Raw genomic sequence first — 14,988 nt, forward strand, 5'->3', positions numbered from 1 at the left:
TTCAGGAGCCCCAACAAACTGACCAAACGTATAAAAAACATGAAAACAAAATTTCTTCTGTTCAATAAATCAATAAATTCATCAATGCATGCATTGGATTTTTTCCTTCAACACAGAGAAATTTTTATTGTTGACAAACTATAAATAATGACATAATTCAGAGTTTTCTGATTGAAAGTTTCTGTTTATGATTCATTTATAGATTTTCCTCACATCTCCACATATTTCAGCATCTTTCTGTTCAGTGAGCCTGAGAGGAAACGACACACAAACATCTGCTGAGGAAATTTAAAGCTTCGCTCTGAAACTGAGTTTTGCAGAAAATGGCTGCAGGTTTGATGTTTCTGGAGCAGCGGAGGCGATCTGCCCACAGATCCTCCGTCTAATTCAACACGCTGCTGGAAAAAAGAGGATTTACTGCAAACTTCCTGCCTGCGTCTCTTTGGGATTCAAATCCTCCTCCCACATTATCATTCAGTCCAAAAAGCCGCTGCACATCAAGACGGCCTGCTGGAAGCTGATCCACCGGAGGAGGATCAGAAAAACGATCCCGATCCCTCAAATTTATGGAAACATGAGCAGAAAATACAGTTTATTAATATTTAACATGAAGGGAAAGCTTCAAAAAACAAATCCAGTTAAGACTCCAGGAAGTCTTTAACATCTCCTCATTCCGTCCCTACAACCAGGAAGTCCAGATGTTCCTGAACACACCACAGTCTTCCTCACTTCCAGCCTTCATGCTGTAAATCTGCTGAGGATCCAGAAGTTTCTCCTGTAGAGTTTCAGGAACGGATGCGAAGCGCCGCACCAGATCTGAACTTCATAAGCTGCAGGAACTAAATAAATACATGAGAGTCTGATGCCACAAAATATTCACATTTTAACAAAGAAAGGTCAAATGTCAGACATGAACGTCGTCCAATCAGATGGCATAAACATCTGATTCTATGCTTTGCTGCGCTCTGGACCCTCAGTTAAGTAGAAACCATTACCTCCTGGAGGCGTGGCCTGCGTTTAAATTTACATGTTTTCATTTTACTCAGTCGCTAGCGTTATGTATGAAACGCACCAGCTCAACATTAGGAAGCTAAGGGGAGATTACCTGCTGATCTAAACAAGGCGGCTCTGACGTTAATATTAATATTTGTGGGCGTGGCCAATGCGGCCTGAATAACATCCCTCACCTCCTGCTGACTACGATCCCAAAGCAGCAGAAAAAATAACATCATTGTTCACAACTTCTCCTTCTGCTCGCTGGTTGGCCTGGCAGAAAATCTACCAGAGACAATCAGAGTGAATGGCAGAAAGCCCAAATTGTCTGTGAAGGGAAATGAGAATCTAGTGGAACAGAGCAGGAAAGCGATAGCCAGGCCAGAGCTGGACGCTAACTATGAAAAAGTGTTGCCATGATAATCCAGACTGAGTCTCTGATAAACTGTCAACAACAGTGGAGCCGTTAGCCTAGCGCTGCTTTAGCCATGCTGGTTGTTCTTCCTAAACGTGTCGTAATATCTGCTCTATCGCCCCCTATCTGCACGGAGGAAGGCGTTTCTCGGTGCATGTTGCTGGTAAATCAGAGGCTTCAATGATTAAATTGTGGGAAGGACTCAGCTGTTGCCCTTCTGGGCCTGTAGGTGGCGCTTTGCAGCTTCCAGGCAGATTTTGTGTTTTAGTTCTAGTTCCTGCAGAGTGACAACCAGAACTAGAACAGAGACGTTTTAAAGGAAACTTTGAGCCTCTTCCTGATGCTGGAGCCTTTTTCATTTTCTGGATGAAGGAAATATTACAGCAGCCACCATATTCAACACATTTTACAGTTCAAACTAAATATTACAGCAGATATCCAACACACTGAAGGAGAGACTTCTCCTCACATTCAGCTCTGCTGGTTTCCTGCTCAGAACCTCCACTTAACAAATTCAGGAATTTTCCTGGAATCCTGTTTTCATTGAATGCATCAGCTCAGTTTTATGTAAACTGATCGGCGTTTTCCCTTTGAAGCAGATGAAGTTATATAAACCCAGCAGCTCTTTTGTTCCCATGCAGCGCTGACACAAATCTACTGTAAATTTAATGTATCTCAGCAGAGGCTTCTGCAGTGAAACAGTGAGAAAAGTCCTGCAGGTCTCCCTGCATGTGTCACTTTCTAAAGCTGAACAGAAAAAAACAACAATGTTCAGAGAAGTTAAATCCCAAGCTGCAGAGCGGAGAGGAGCTGCTTACCTTTGATTGTGGGAGTGGAGGAGATTCCTGCACAAACAAGACGGAGGGTCTGCACTAACAGGTGGAGAGACGAGCAGCGAGCAGGAGAAAGAGGAGGAGGAAGAGGAGGACTCCCTGTGACTGATCCACTCCTCCTGTTTGCGCCTCGCTGCTCCAGATTCTGATATTTCTAATACTTCGTCGCTCAGCTTCACATTCATCTGCAATGTTAACAGTGATGAAGCTCTTCCTTTAATCACACATGTATTAGATCCCCCCCTCCCCCCGGCCCCATCCTCTTCCTCCTCAGGCTGTGTGTGTGTGTGTGTGTGTGTGTGTGGGGGGGGGGCAGAGTAAAATAATGTGCCAACAGCAGCATCTGTCTTTCTGCTCCTCTGTATAATTTGAGCTTAATGATGCCTAATGATACATGTGTGATCCAACACACCATCACACTGGAAGGGTGAGGAAGACGTGGCCTCCTCCTCCTCCTCTTCCTCAGAGGGGTCCCTGGGGTGAAGGATCTTCCTCCTCCTCTCCATCCGCCCACTCAGCAGCAGCTCAGCCAGCCGGGCGGACCGCAGGAAGCCGGACTTTCTCTGCGCACCTGATCAGGAGCCTCATGTGAAACCAGATGGAAGAGTTTCCTGTTGCTTTGCTCGCTGATTTTCCAACTGACTCCTCACCATCTGCTTCTGTTTATTTAGGGGTGTCAGAGTAGAGGCAGCGATGTGAAAAGGCGTGTTCTCTCCTGGTAGTTTATCTAACTTTTCCTTTAGCTCTTTAGCATTTTGCAAACTTTAAAAACGTTCGACTAATTTAGCTTCCTCTAAGTTAATTTTTCCAAATAAATTCTACTTAAACTTTCAGTTTTAATAACGTTCTAAATCTGTGTTGAAATTTTGGTGAGAAAAAGTTAAGATTTATAACAATTTGATTCTTCTTCTTCTTCCTCTTCTTCTTCTTCTTCTTCTTCTTCTTCTTCTTCTTCTTCTTTTCTTCTTCTTTTCTTCCTTATTAGCGTTTGGCCAGAAACGTTAGTATACATTACCGCCACCTGCTGGAGGCATGGGTTTAGATGGTAAAACATGTTTTGTTCTGTTGAGAGAAGGGAATTAGTATGTAGATTACAAGACAGTAAATTGCAGTTAAATATACAAATATTTTGGACAAAATTTCTACATCTGAATATTTTTGTTCTTTATTGAAATACCTTAGGAAAACGAAATTGAGAGAAAGGATATCATTTTTTTTGGGTGGCATTCCGGTCCACACTCCACTCCAGTAGATGGCAGTAATGCACATAATTTTTTATGGCGATTCCTTGCAGAACACCATAAAAAAGAAGAAGGGATAGGGTTTATATTTTTTCCTCTTAGTTTGGAGTCAGTATAAGCAGCAGTTGTGTTCTCTATGAGGGACCTATGGAAGAAGATTAGGGCCACTGGAAAAAACAAAAACTGATTAAAGTCAGAACGTTTTTTTTCTGTGGCCCTACAAACTCTTACATATGCTAGTAGGCTACATGCAAGAGAGTTTGATGGTATATGTCAGAGAGTGTGTAAGTTTGGGCCCTGTCTCATAGAAAAAGTAAACCAATAAACAAACCAACGAATGGGCTAAACATTAAACACTTACATGAATAAACAACCAGGGTTTGAAACAAAAACATGCAAAAACTCACACTATGAATAGTTTTGAGAAGATCCTCATATTCTCACCTGGTGGGTATCAACATGCTTGGCATAATATTATAATTTAGCTTCTGCTAAATATAATTGTACAACAGTGGTTTAACATTCTCTTCTGGTAATTACTGTGTTGGTATAGTACTTTAGCATTAGCTTCTGCTAAAAGCTGTGTCGGGGTAGCGCTTTAGCATCAGGGCTACACCGCTTCAGGGTTAGCGCAGCTAGCTTTATAGCTAGCACCCTCCTCCGCTGTTAGCTTGTGAAGGCTTCAGCTTCATGGTTCTTCGCTACTTTGTGAGAAAATGATGTGAACAAATGATGTGAAAAAGCTTATTTGGTTCCTCACAGTCTAAAAGTCCAGCTTCAGGTCCAACAGAACCAGAACCTCGGGAGAACCTTCTGGGTTTAACCAGCTCTCCATCCTCAGAGACACGCCCACTCTGGTTCTGGAGGTTCTGATGCCTCCGGGTCACTCTGAAGGTGAAGTCCCAGGAAATGGAGGGAATCACCATGGCAACGAGAAGAGCACTCCATCATGGCTGCTTCTGAGTTCGTGTTGTGTTTTGGAGCTCAGAGGCCACCGTCCTTCTGCTCCCCCTCCCTGTAGCAGTCTGTGCACCTGTGGCAGCGACCGGCCCTCTGACTGAAGCACACAGAGCTCACTGCTGCTGCCCCCTGTTGGCGGCCACGGAGCACTGCAGGTGCTTCCCTCAGCAAAAACACAAAATGCTTCAACTAAGCTGGACAGACAACAACCTGGTAGTGGAGGCATCATGCTGAGGGATGATTAATGAAGGTTCCAACATGGAGGCACTTTACTTTAGTTTATTTCCTCAGCAGGTCAAGTTGTTCTGGTTCAGCCTTTTTGTGATTGGTTGGTTATTTTAAAGCTGATTTTTCTCTGGGCTCTGATTGGCCGGCTGCAGTGGCCTGATGGAAACGACCTGTTGACTTTAACCTCCGACCTGCTGCAGGCCAGATAAGCAGGTTAATGTTTGAGCCTCTGCAGGAAAACAAACGTCTCCTCAGGAACCAAACCTTCCTGCTGCCTCCCGACTCCCCTCTCCTCCTCCCGACTCCCCTCTCCTCCTCCCGACTCCCCTCTCCTCCTCCTGACTCCCCTCTCCTCCTCCTAAACTACCTCTGGTGCTGCTGCAGAAACTAAATCTCATCAACAGCAGCTTCTTCAGGTGATGCTCCTCAAGCAACAGCTGTGAAGGTGGTCAGGGTCAGGAGGTCAGGAGGTCAGGAGGTCAGGGCTGTGAGAATCCTGCAGCTGCTGCTGGTTAGACACCAGTTTAAAGAAACAGCTGGTCAAAAACATTAAAAATGTCTCCATAAAGTTCTGAATCCAATAGATGTATTGAAAAAGATTTATTTATTTATTTGTTACTGTTTGGTTCTGTGGATAATAAAAATAAATGTATAAATGACTAAAGAAGACAAAAGTGGAGTAAAAATAATTTATAAAGATAAATATTTCTATTTCTAAGTGCAGCAAAAACTAAATTACAATTTTGGTAGAAATTTGGTGAAAAACAAAAATTAAAAACTTGATTTTAAACTGAATTTATGACTGAAATAAAACAAACTGAAATGATGGAGTTTTGTTTCCTCAGCTGCTTGTTTCTTTATAAGAGGCCAAAGTCAGTCAGGAGACGCTTTGGGTTCATTTTCACTTCAGGAGCGAAATTCACTTTTTCTTTATATGTTTGTGTGCAGATGAAGTTTCTGATGCAACAGCTGTTTGTTTGGGCTGAGAGGAGGAGGAGGAGGAGGAGGAGGATCCGGGAGGAGGAGCCGGGAGGAACTTATAAAAATTCACTCGGAGGAAGCAGAACAACAAAGCCGCAGCAGAACCAGAACCGGACCAGAACAGCTGGAAGCTCCCGAGGCGACCATGAGCCACGTCGACGTGAAGAACCTGAAGCTGTCCAAGTTCGAGGAGGAACATTACGATGAGTATGACCGCTACAACCTGACGGATAAATACGCAGGTGAGGAGGGAAGTCTGCTGCTCTGCGCTTCACACGGATGAAAACTAACGGTTCTGTTTGCGGCGCAGAGGGTTCGGCCCGCAAAGGCAGAACCAAGAAGGAGGCCAGCGACAACACGAACCGCCAGAATCCTGCAGGACACGAAAGGAAGATCGTGGAAAAACTGCAGAACAGCGAGAAGAAGGCCAAGGAGTGAAGCCTGAGGTACCAGCAGCTGTTACTGCAAACCAACATTTGGACGGATTTCACTCACTGACTGGTTCTGTGTTATATTATTAATGAAGCTTAGAAGTTAAATAAGCTGAAATGTTGACTGAAAAGATTTACAGCTTTAATTTGACGCTTTTATGCTGAACATCTGGCTCAGAGCTCTGCGGAAATGGGCGGGACTGTCGAGGTTTTATTTTTATTCTGTCATTTTTATGTCTCTGCAGCAGGTTGGTTTTTAAAAGTTGTGTATAAATTAACTCTGAACATTGAACTCTACGGAAATGGGCAGGACTGTCGTGAAATCTGCCAATTTAACTTTAACCTTTGACCTCCACTGAAAAAGTTTTCCTGTCAAACGAGAATATTTTTATCAGTGCTTACACAAAGATCTGCCGATTTGGAAATCCTGTTTTATTTTGGGAAACATCTTGGACTTTAACTTGATGATCTATGAGATCTGGAAGAGTCTTTAGAGCTCAAGTCCTTCTTTCCCTTCCTGCCTTTAACCCTTTGAGACCTAAAACTAAAACTGTTCTGACATGATGAAGACTTTCTGAAATGCTCAGATACTCAAAAAGCTCATTTTAAAACTCACTGCACAACTTATTGACCTGAAATAAAATATTTCTAAGATCCAAAGGATTTTGTTTAGGCTTTGATGGGTCCAATCAGACATGAACCACTGAGAAGAGTGTGTTTGTGTGTGTGTGTGTGTGTGTGTGTGTGTGAACCCAGGGCTGGTCGGATGGATCTTCCCGGTAACTGACCACGGCCTCCTTGGCGACGGATCGAGATGTTTGGATGGCAGGAGTTTGTTGGCGCTCCGCCTGGTTGGAGCCTGCGGAGCCATCAGCTCGCTGACCCCTGCAGCTGCTGAGGCTGACCTTTCGGTCGGCGTGCTGCAGAGTCTGGACCGGCACCGCGGCGATGCAGCTGGAATGACTGGGTGGCAGCTTGGAGACGCTTTTAATGCTTGTTTTTATAAGACAATGTTTTATCATTAAAGGATTGTAAACGGATCATAGTTTCTGTTTCTAGTTTGCTTTGTTTGTGTCAATTATATCAGTTATATTTTGTGTAAAGTGACTTGAGGAAATCTCTAGTCAGGCAAAGGGAGCTTTGGAATTACGTGAATAAATAAATATATTCCTGAAACGTAACCAGAGACTTCATCTCTGTCAAACTAATTTGATGTTTTGCATGATAGACCTTTAATATGCACCTGAATGTGTATAAAATTAAAATGTACAATACTGCTTTTATGATATGACTTAGATTAATCATTCCTATTTAATTTGAATAAGTAATCGTCGTATGAGCAGATGAAACGGCGCTGACATGAAGTTTCATGAAATTAAGACATTTACCAACTCTGACCTGACGGAGGAGTGGTGGCGCTGTTGGCATTTTGAACCCAACACCCCAAAAGAAGAAATAGATGCTAATCCGAGGTTAGCTCGTGGCTCGTAAACACATAAACAAATCTGCTTGGTGAGTGTTTTAGAAGCTTTCTAATAAATAATCTGAAAATATATCAATGTTACTAATGTTTTAGATTATCATATTTGTGTAGAATCTGCGGAGTTGAGATTATTATGTGATTAAACACGAACAGCTACTGCTAATTGCATATCGGCTCGTTAAGTTTTAAACATTTCGGACTTTTATTCGGCCTCTAAATTCCCTCAGAGCGACTTTAGGCCAAAGACTAGAATATTATATCAATGTTTGACCTCATCTTGGTTTTAAAGATGGCTTAAAATATTGTTTTATGTTTGTTTTATTCTGGAAAGAACGGAAACATTAATAACTAGAGAGGTCAGTTAGAGTATAAATGATGTAAATGTGCTGCAGACCCGCTAATCTAGGCGGTGTTTTCCCCAAAAAGACGACTGACCTCTGTCCTTCCATGCTGAGATCAATGCGTTTAAACGAAAACTAAAACAGGAAAAGTTTAAGTTTTCATGTAATAAACGAAGAGAGAAAATCCAGCCTGCTGAGCAGCAAGTAGCTGAGAGACGACTGGTTCAGAAAAACTCATCTGCTGCTCGTTTCTGTCACAAAACAACCAAAGTTTCCATCCGGAGGTCAGAGTGGAGCTGCAGCGGACCTCCTCTCTGTCTGACCCAGCAGGAGCAACATGTCAGCGGATACGAAGATCGCTGAGCTGCTCACTGAGCTCCACCAGCTCATCAAACAGACTCAGGTGAGTTCGGCCGGAGCTGCCTGCTCACCTGGCAGGAGCCTGGAGGAGCAGGGCGAATGAAGCTCCTGTTTCCTGTTTCAGGAGGAGAGGTCACGCAGCGAACACAATCTGCTGAACATCCAGAAGACCCACGAGAGGATGCAGACGGAGAACAAGAGTCAGTCAGGCCGCCGCCGCCATGTTGACTCAGGCTTCATGTGGGAGCAAGATGGAGGCCAGCAGTCCACCGTTAACCGGAGCTGATGTCCTTCCACTCCCACGTTTCAGGCTGCAACGCTGTTCAAGAAAGTTTTTCCTTGGACCTCTGACCCTTCTGTCTGAGGGGTCAGAGGTCACTGCTGGCCAGCTGAAGCTGTTCCTCCAGGACCTTCAGGGTCTCAGGATCTTCTGCTCTCATTTTGCTCATCCTGACTTCACTCTGCCGCCACTTCTCTTGGGAAGCATTGCAGCCTGAAAAGAGGAGCCTGACTGGCTGTGATTGGTTTCCATAGGAACATTAGGTGTTGCTAACCTGTCCTCTGTCTCCTGCAGCGTCTCCATACTACCGCACCAAGCTCAGGGGCCTGTACACCACAGCGAAGGCCGATGCAGAGGCTGAGTGCAGGTGAAACATTTCCTGTAGTTTGGTGAATCTGGTGAATCTCCTGCTGATGCAGCTGTTCTCCGTCTCCCTGCTGCAGCATCCTGCGTCACGCTCTGGATAAGATCGCTGAGATCAAGTCTCTGCTAGAGGAGCGGCGGATCGGTAGGTCCTCTTCCTCTTCCAGTGAGGATCGGATCTCCTGGTGCCAGATCTTATCCTCAGCAGCACTGTGTGTTTTTGCTCCTCAGCTGCTAAGATGGCTGGAGTTTACAGCGACAGCGACCCCCCCAGGAAGACCATGAGGCGTGGCGTCCTGATGACGCTGCTGCAGCAGTCGGCCATGACGCTTCCGCTGTGGATCGGCAAACCTGGAGAGAGGTACTGGCTGGTGGATCCAGATCCAGAACTTTCCCTGTTGTTGTTTCCCCTGACCTTGTTCTGGACTTCTGGGACTGATCCTTAATGGCATTAGCATGAGCTAACACCATGAGCTAGAACTAACACCATTAGTTAGAGCTAACATAATTAGCTAGAGCTAACACCATTAGTTAGAACTAACACCATTAGTTAGAGCTAACTAATGGTGTTAGCTCTAATGGCATGCTAATGGCATGAGTTAGCATGCTAATGGCATGAGTTCTAACTCATGCCATTAGCATGAGCTAATGGCTCATGCTAATGGCATGGCTAACATAATTAGCTAGAGCTAGCACCATTAGTTAGAGCTAACATCATTAGCCAGAGGTAACATCATTAGCTAGAGCTAGCACCATGAGCTAGAGCTAACATAATTAGTTAGAGCTAGCACCATTAGTTAGAGGTAACACCATTAGCTAGAGGTAACATCATTAGTTAGAGCTAGCACCATTAGTTAGAGGTAACACCATTAGCTAGAGCTAACATAATTAGCTAGAGCTAGCACCATTAGTTAGAGCTAACATAATTAGCCAGAGGTAACATCATTAGCTAGAGCTAGCACCATTAGCTAGAGCTAGCACCAAATTGCAACAAAGTGAAATCACAATGTTTTAGTGATATTGCTGCGTCTGTCAGTCTTTGTAACAGTCAGTTCTGATCTGTCAGAGAAAATGTTTTGACCCTGATGCTAACTAGCCTCCAGTGTTTCTTCCATCTTGTTTTATGTCTGAATCAAATGTTTCTCAGATAAAGTTGATTGTTTCAACTAACTGTGGCTGATTTGACCTCTGACCTCCGGCCTCTCTGGGCCACCCCAGCCCCCCTCCTCTGTGCGGCGCCATCCCGGCCAGCAGTGACTACGTGGCCAAGCAGGGCGACAAGGTGGCGGCGCGGGTGAAGGCTGTGGATGGAGACGAGCAGTGGATCCTGGCAGAGGTGGTCAGCTACAACCACTCCACCAACAAGTGAGCTCCGGTCCGGTCCGGCTCGGTCCAGCCCGGTTTATCCAGACACCATGTTGGTCTGCAATCAGCTCAGCTTCTCCTGCTCTGCTCTCTCTGCAGGTATGAAGTGGACGACATCGATGAAGAAGGAAAAGAGTGAGTTGGTTTTTGGTTCTGGTCCGGGTTCAAACCGGACCAGAATCTCTGGAATTGTCCAATCAGAGAGCAGATCTCTGCAGTCGCTCCAGTTTTCAGGGAAATTAACATCAGGTCATGAGATCCCATCATTTTCACGCTAATGCATTGTTCTGAGTTTATAGCAAATTGTAAGTGATGCTGACTCCCACCTGCAGGTGGCAGTATTTCTGCTCCTGCCTGGCTTGATGTCCAGGTCTGTGGTGAGCAGCTTGAAGTCAGGTTTCCCATCATGCATCAGTGCAGCATTGGGAGTTATTTAGCACATGTTGCAGTAATGAACTGGACCACTGAAGGAAATCTACAATCTGCTCCTTTTTCTTCTGTCTGTAGATTTTAGAATCGGTTTAAATTAGAGACGCTCCGATCAGGTTTTTTGCTGCCGATTCCGATACCGATCATCCATGAGGCCGATCTCCGCCGATCACCTGGAATGGCTGTCAATTTTTCGCTTTAGGTATAAATATGTTATCTTGCAATATGGAAAAATTATCTGGCAATTAATTCACCTAATTTGGACATAATAGACATATTTTAATACATATCTAAAATCTTTTTTTTAAGTTACATGGTGCAGCTTTAAGCAGCTGTTCGGTGTGAGAGTTCACTGTCGGGTGGAGCTTGAGCGGCGCTACGTCTGTGAAATATTACCACCAGTAGCGGCGGTCCAACAGCGAGAGCAGAACCAGCGTCTCACTCCGCAGCTCAGACTTGAATTATTTTTCAGGTTATTTGTTTAGCTTTCTGACCGTCATGCTAATCCAGGTGAGTGCTGGTAGCTGCGCTGTCTGGCCAATCCAGATGTACTTTTTTCCTGCATTGAGCCTCGATGTAGCCAGACTCTGTCAAGTGTTTGTTTTTTAAATACCCAGTGACATGATGACATCATGGAAGAATAATATAAGATCATTTATATTGCTATTTTCATCCTGTGTTTTGTACTGTGAAGCATTTATTTTTCATTTAGCTTTAACAATTTCAATTATTTTTTTTCTTCAAAATCGTTGAATTTTCGCATTCACATACTCAGAAGCTCAGCAGGTGAGGCAGCAGGAAGCTGAGCCTCACCTGGACTGATCAGCCTCTGGCTCACTGCGCCGGCTGCCCCTGGATGAGAGCAGGTCCTCCTGTCTGCACGTCACCAATAAAATAGCCAAAAACATTTAATATATGAACTGATTTTTCATAATTTAGCCTATGTATATAATGTACAGTGTTTGTTGTCACCAGCTCTGTGTGTAACGTGTTTCGTTACAGAAATAGCAGAAAACAGACTCCAGGTGAGGCAGGCAGTTCTCTGGCCTCATGGCAGGGGGCGCTCATGATCCCAGACACTGTGACTCCACAACTGCAGAGTAAGAGACGGTAACAGCGAGCTAGCGCGCCATGATGGAGCTAATAAGTGAAGCTACACGCAACGAGTCTGCGTGCAGTTTGGCCGATACAGAGAGAAAGGTGGTTTTGAGTTGCACTTCAGCGGTTTTAGCACTAAATTAATAATATCTGTATTTCCAAGTTTGATTGAGTTAACAGTTATTCTACCGTGGCAGCGCGGTTATGGATGACATGTGAATGTATATTTTTCTGCCCTTCATGTGCGAAATTTCCGTATGTAAACAATAACACGCAGGGCGTCTTATGATTTTGATGAAGTCGGAGCCTCACCAGCCATGAGCCTCGCTGCACGTCACTGTAAATGCCACGTTGGACTCGTTGTGTTGATGCATTTTAACTGCTTCACTCCCGAGGTAATTTTCCGCTGCAACACGCAAACCTCCCCGTTCGCTGAGCGTTCAAGTTCCACACGACAGGATTTGTTGCTGCGCAGTGAGAAGGAACGAGATGAGCTGCACAGACAGGCTGCGAAGTGATGCAGGCGATCGGTTTTAGTGATCGGCGATCACCGATCATACACTTTTTCACGATTATGATCGATGGCCAATCGATCGGCACACATCTAGTTTAAATGTGAAATTGCTGTCAAACGTTTCTGAGCGGCTCCCTGACGGCGGCTGTGGTTCCCAGCAGGAGGCACACGCTGAGCCGCCGGAGGATCATCCCTCTGCCTCAGTGGAAGGCCAACCCGGAGACCGACCCGGAGGCGCTGTTCAGCAAGGACCAGCTGGTTCTGGCCCTCTACCCGCAGACCACCTGCTTCTATCGCGCCCTGATCCACACGCCGCCGCACAGGGTGAGCCTCCCGCACCGCGCCCAGGAAACCAGTCACACCAGTGTAATGGCTGTTAAAGGGCCAGCATCACCTAAATGTTTCTGATCTTGTTATAAAGTTAGAACATCAGAATGATTCTTTCATGTTTGAGGAAGCCTTTCATCTCCATGGCAAAGAGCAGGAGCTTCTTAAAGAGACAGACGCCCAATTTCAACACGTTCAACTGGGAAGTCAAATTTCTTTAAAGTCGTGTTAGATGTGTGTATATACACATATAAAAATATAGTATGTTTATACCAACTGAAGGTAACAGTTACCACATCATACTCTAAAATGGCGCCATGTGCCTCAAAACGTAGCGCTGGCCCTTTAAATGACCTCCAGGTGGAAGCAGCTCGAGGTGTGAAATGTTTTCCTGCAGCAGATTATGTAAACTCTGAGCCGCTGAGCTCAGGTGTGACGCGCAGCGGGGCGATGCGGAGCGCCAGCTGACGTCAGGGTGTGTCTGTGTGCAGCCGCAGGACGACTACTCGGTTCTGTTCGAGGACACGTCGTACGCCGACGGATACTCCCCGCCGCTCAACGTGGCGCAGCGTTACGTGGTGGCCTGCAAGGAGAACAAGAAGAAGTGAGGCTGCAGGTGATGGAACAAACTCAACGTTTCCATGCAGCATCACCTGCTGGCCAGTGCAGGAACTGCAGGGCAGAGTCACTTTTATTTACATGTAAATTGTTGCACAAAGTGTCCTGATGAAACTTTGTTCTCATGTCTGCAGTGACGCTTTCTGATGTTTTCATATTAAACATTTTAAATAAATAAGTTCATCAGGAGGTCGTCTCTACAGGAGCTGCTTCTTACGTTTCTTTGTTTTTATGTTATTTCCCATGATTAACTTTTGTACATAATACCAACAGAAGAAGATTCTGAATAAAATTCATTTCTAATTATTTTGCTGATTCAGTTCAGAAACTCGTGTTTCAGCGTCGACTTTTTCTCAACATCAGAACAACACTAATTATTGACAGAAAAGTTGGGAAACCGTCATGGAGAAGACCGACCAGCAGGCGGGAAGCCACTAAAGCTCTGGTTCTTCACACAGCTGTGTCCAACGGTATTCAGAGGAAGTTGAGTGGAAGGAAAAAATGCAAAACAGGAGGGACAACTGCAACATGGAGAGGATTTTCAATAAAAATCCATTTCATTTTCACTGGGTTTGGATCAGAACTGGAAACAGACCTTCAGATCCAACACTAGCTCCAGCTGTCCCACCGCAGAACCAGAGACATCAGAACCGTCTGGGCCAGGAGAACAGGTGTTCTGTCGATCTGTCATACCTCGTTAATCCAGCATACCTCGTGGTAATGCACATGCGCACATCGATATTACATTTTATGGAAGTAAATATGTGCCATCAGAATTTGAATAAAAATGCATCCGAATTCAATTTAAAAAAAAATTCAGTCATTATTTGTACATGTTTGCAATTTTCATATGTTAAAAAAATTCACATTCCTATTTCAAAGATAAAATTTTCAATATATGTTTTTTCAGTGTTAAAAAAAAATTCAGCATATAAAAAAATTCAACTTTTAAAAATTCAAATGCAATATTTTCAGTGTCCTAAAAAGTGTTGGGTTTGCGTTCGCCTCCATGGTTGCTAGCCTCGGTGATGCTGGTATTTCTTCACTATGACACCTGCGTCATGTGATTGGCTGGGTGTTGAAATCTGACAACGATTGCTAATGTCTGTGACCTGAAGTAACCTTGCCATTTTTGTACAGCGAATTTTTAGACGCTGAATTTGAGACGGCGAATTTGAGCAAGTTGAATTTTTAGGACACTGAAAATATTGCATTTGAATTTTTAAAAGTTGAATTTTTTTATATGCTGAATTTTTTTTAAAACTGAAATATATATTAAAAATTTTATCTTTGAAATAGGAATGTGAATTTTTTTAACATATGAAAATTGCAAACATGTACAAATAATGACTGAATTTTTTTTTTAAATTGAATTTGGATGCATTTTTATTCAAATTCTGATGGCACATATTTACTTCCATAAATCTATTTATTTCCACGCAGCGTCCAGAAAGAGGTGATGTTCTGCTTGTTGCCTAACAGCTTCGGTCAGCATCCAGCAGCTTTTATAGGACATATTCCGTGCAGTTTTCTAAAGAAGTATTAAAATATTAAAAAGGTAGATTAGCTATAGGGACAAAATATCCCGACCAAATTTGTAGTTTTGTGTTTGTAGTAATAGTGACGCTAAACGGGACTAATGTCTTGATTACAGTTTGGTAACAATCTTCTGAGAAATAAAACACACAGGTATGACGGATTTATAAGAAATCTGCTGAGTAAGCAGTA

At 44.0% G+C, this 14,988-nt stretch overlaps 3 protein-coding genes across 5 annotated transcripts in view; 2 read left to right on the forward strand and 1 right to left on the reverse strand.

Moving 5' to 3' along the window:
• doc2a (double C2-like domains, alpha) overlaps positions 1-3,009 on the reverse strand; it is a 9,159-nt gene extending 6,150 nt beyond the window's left edge. Inside the window, exon 1 of the mRNA XM_007573880.2 lies at positions 2,227-3,009. The gene's annotated coding sequence lies outside the window, so the exon portion shown is untranslated. The remainder of the gene's footprint in view (positions 1-2,226) is intronic.
• Positions 3,010-5,719: 2,710 nt separating this feature from the next.
• On the forward strand, positions 5,720-7,127 carry nupr1b (nuclear protein 1b). The gene is made up of 3 exons (XM_007573881.2): positions 5,720-5,893; positions 5,962-6,097; positions 6,839-7,127. The coding sequence occupies exons 1-2, from the start codon at positions 5,797-5,799 to the stop codon at positions 6,087-6,089; spliced, it is 225 nt and encodes a 74-aa protein (XP_007573943.1). The 5' UTR covers positions 5,720-5,796; the 3' UTR covers positions 6,090-6,097; positions 6,839-7,127.
• Positions 7,128-7,485: 358 nt separating this feature from the next.
• On the forward strand, positions 7,486-13,583 carry sgf29 (SAGA complex associated factor 29). Of its 3 annotated transcripts, XR_001658895.1 has the most exons (11): positions 7,486-7,594; positions 8,178-8,309; positions 8,391-8,466; positions 8,841-8,913; positions 8,990-9,054; positions 9,141-9,270; positions 10,128-10,274; positions 10,374-10,409; positions 12,474-12,639; positions 13,134-13,326; positions 13,361-13,583. XR_001658895.1 is itself a non-coding variant. In XM_007573883.2 (10 exons), exons 2-10 carry the CDS (start codon positions 8,244-8,246, stop codon positions 13,248-13,250), a joined length of 873 nt encoding a protein of 290 aa, XP_007573945.1. In that variant the 5' UTR covers positions 7,486-7,594; positions 8,178-8,243; the 3' UTR covers positions 13,251-13,583. The 3 variants fall into 3 exon arrangements, 2 of the variants coding, with proteins under 2 accessions (XP_007573945.1, XP_016517183.1); XM_007573883.2 differs by having other exon boundaries at positions 12,477-12,639; positions 13,134-13,583; XM_016661697.1 differs by having other exon boundaries at positions 7,494-7,596; positions 13,134-13,583.
• Positions 13,584-14,988: the final 1,405 nt, after the last annotated feature.

This window comes from Poecilia formosa, unplaced genomic scaffold (genome assembly GCF_000485575.1).
Source record: "Poecilia formosa unplaced genomic scaffold, Poecilia_formosa-5.1.2 Scaffold339, whole genome shotgun sequence".
In the NCBI taxonomy this organism is placed as follows: Eukaryota; Metazoa; Chordata; class Actinopteri; order Cyprinodontiformes; family Poeciliidae; genus Poecilia; species Poecilia formosa.

What these genes read in the sequence shown, in the direction of transcription:
- sgf29 (XM_016661697.1), top strand. Translation starts at nt 8,244, where the DNA reads ATGTCAGCGGATACGAAGATCGCTGAGCTGCTCACTGAGCTCCACCAG. An exon ending in ATCGGCAAACCTGGAGAGAG is followed by an intron (nt 9,271 to 10,127) that starts GTACTGGCTGGT and finishes GGGCCACCCCAG; the next exon opens with CCCCCCTCCTCTGTGCGGCG. An exon ending in ATCGATGAAGAAGGAAAAGA is followed by an intron (nt 10,410 to 12,473) that starts GTGAGTTGGTTT and finishes TGTGGTTCCCAG; the next exon opens with CAGGAGGCACACGCTGAGCC.
- nupr1b (XM_007573881.2), top strand. Translation starts at nt 5,797, where the DNA reads ATGAGCCACGTCGACGTGAAGAACCTGAAGCTGTCCAAGTTCGAGGAG. An exon ending in CCTGACGGATAAATACGCAG is followed by an intron (nt 5,894 to 5,961) that starts GTGAGGAGGGAA and finishes TTTGCGGCGCAG; the next exon opens with AGGGTTCGGCCCGCAAAGGC.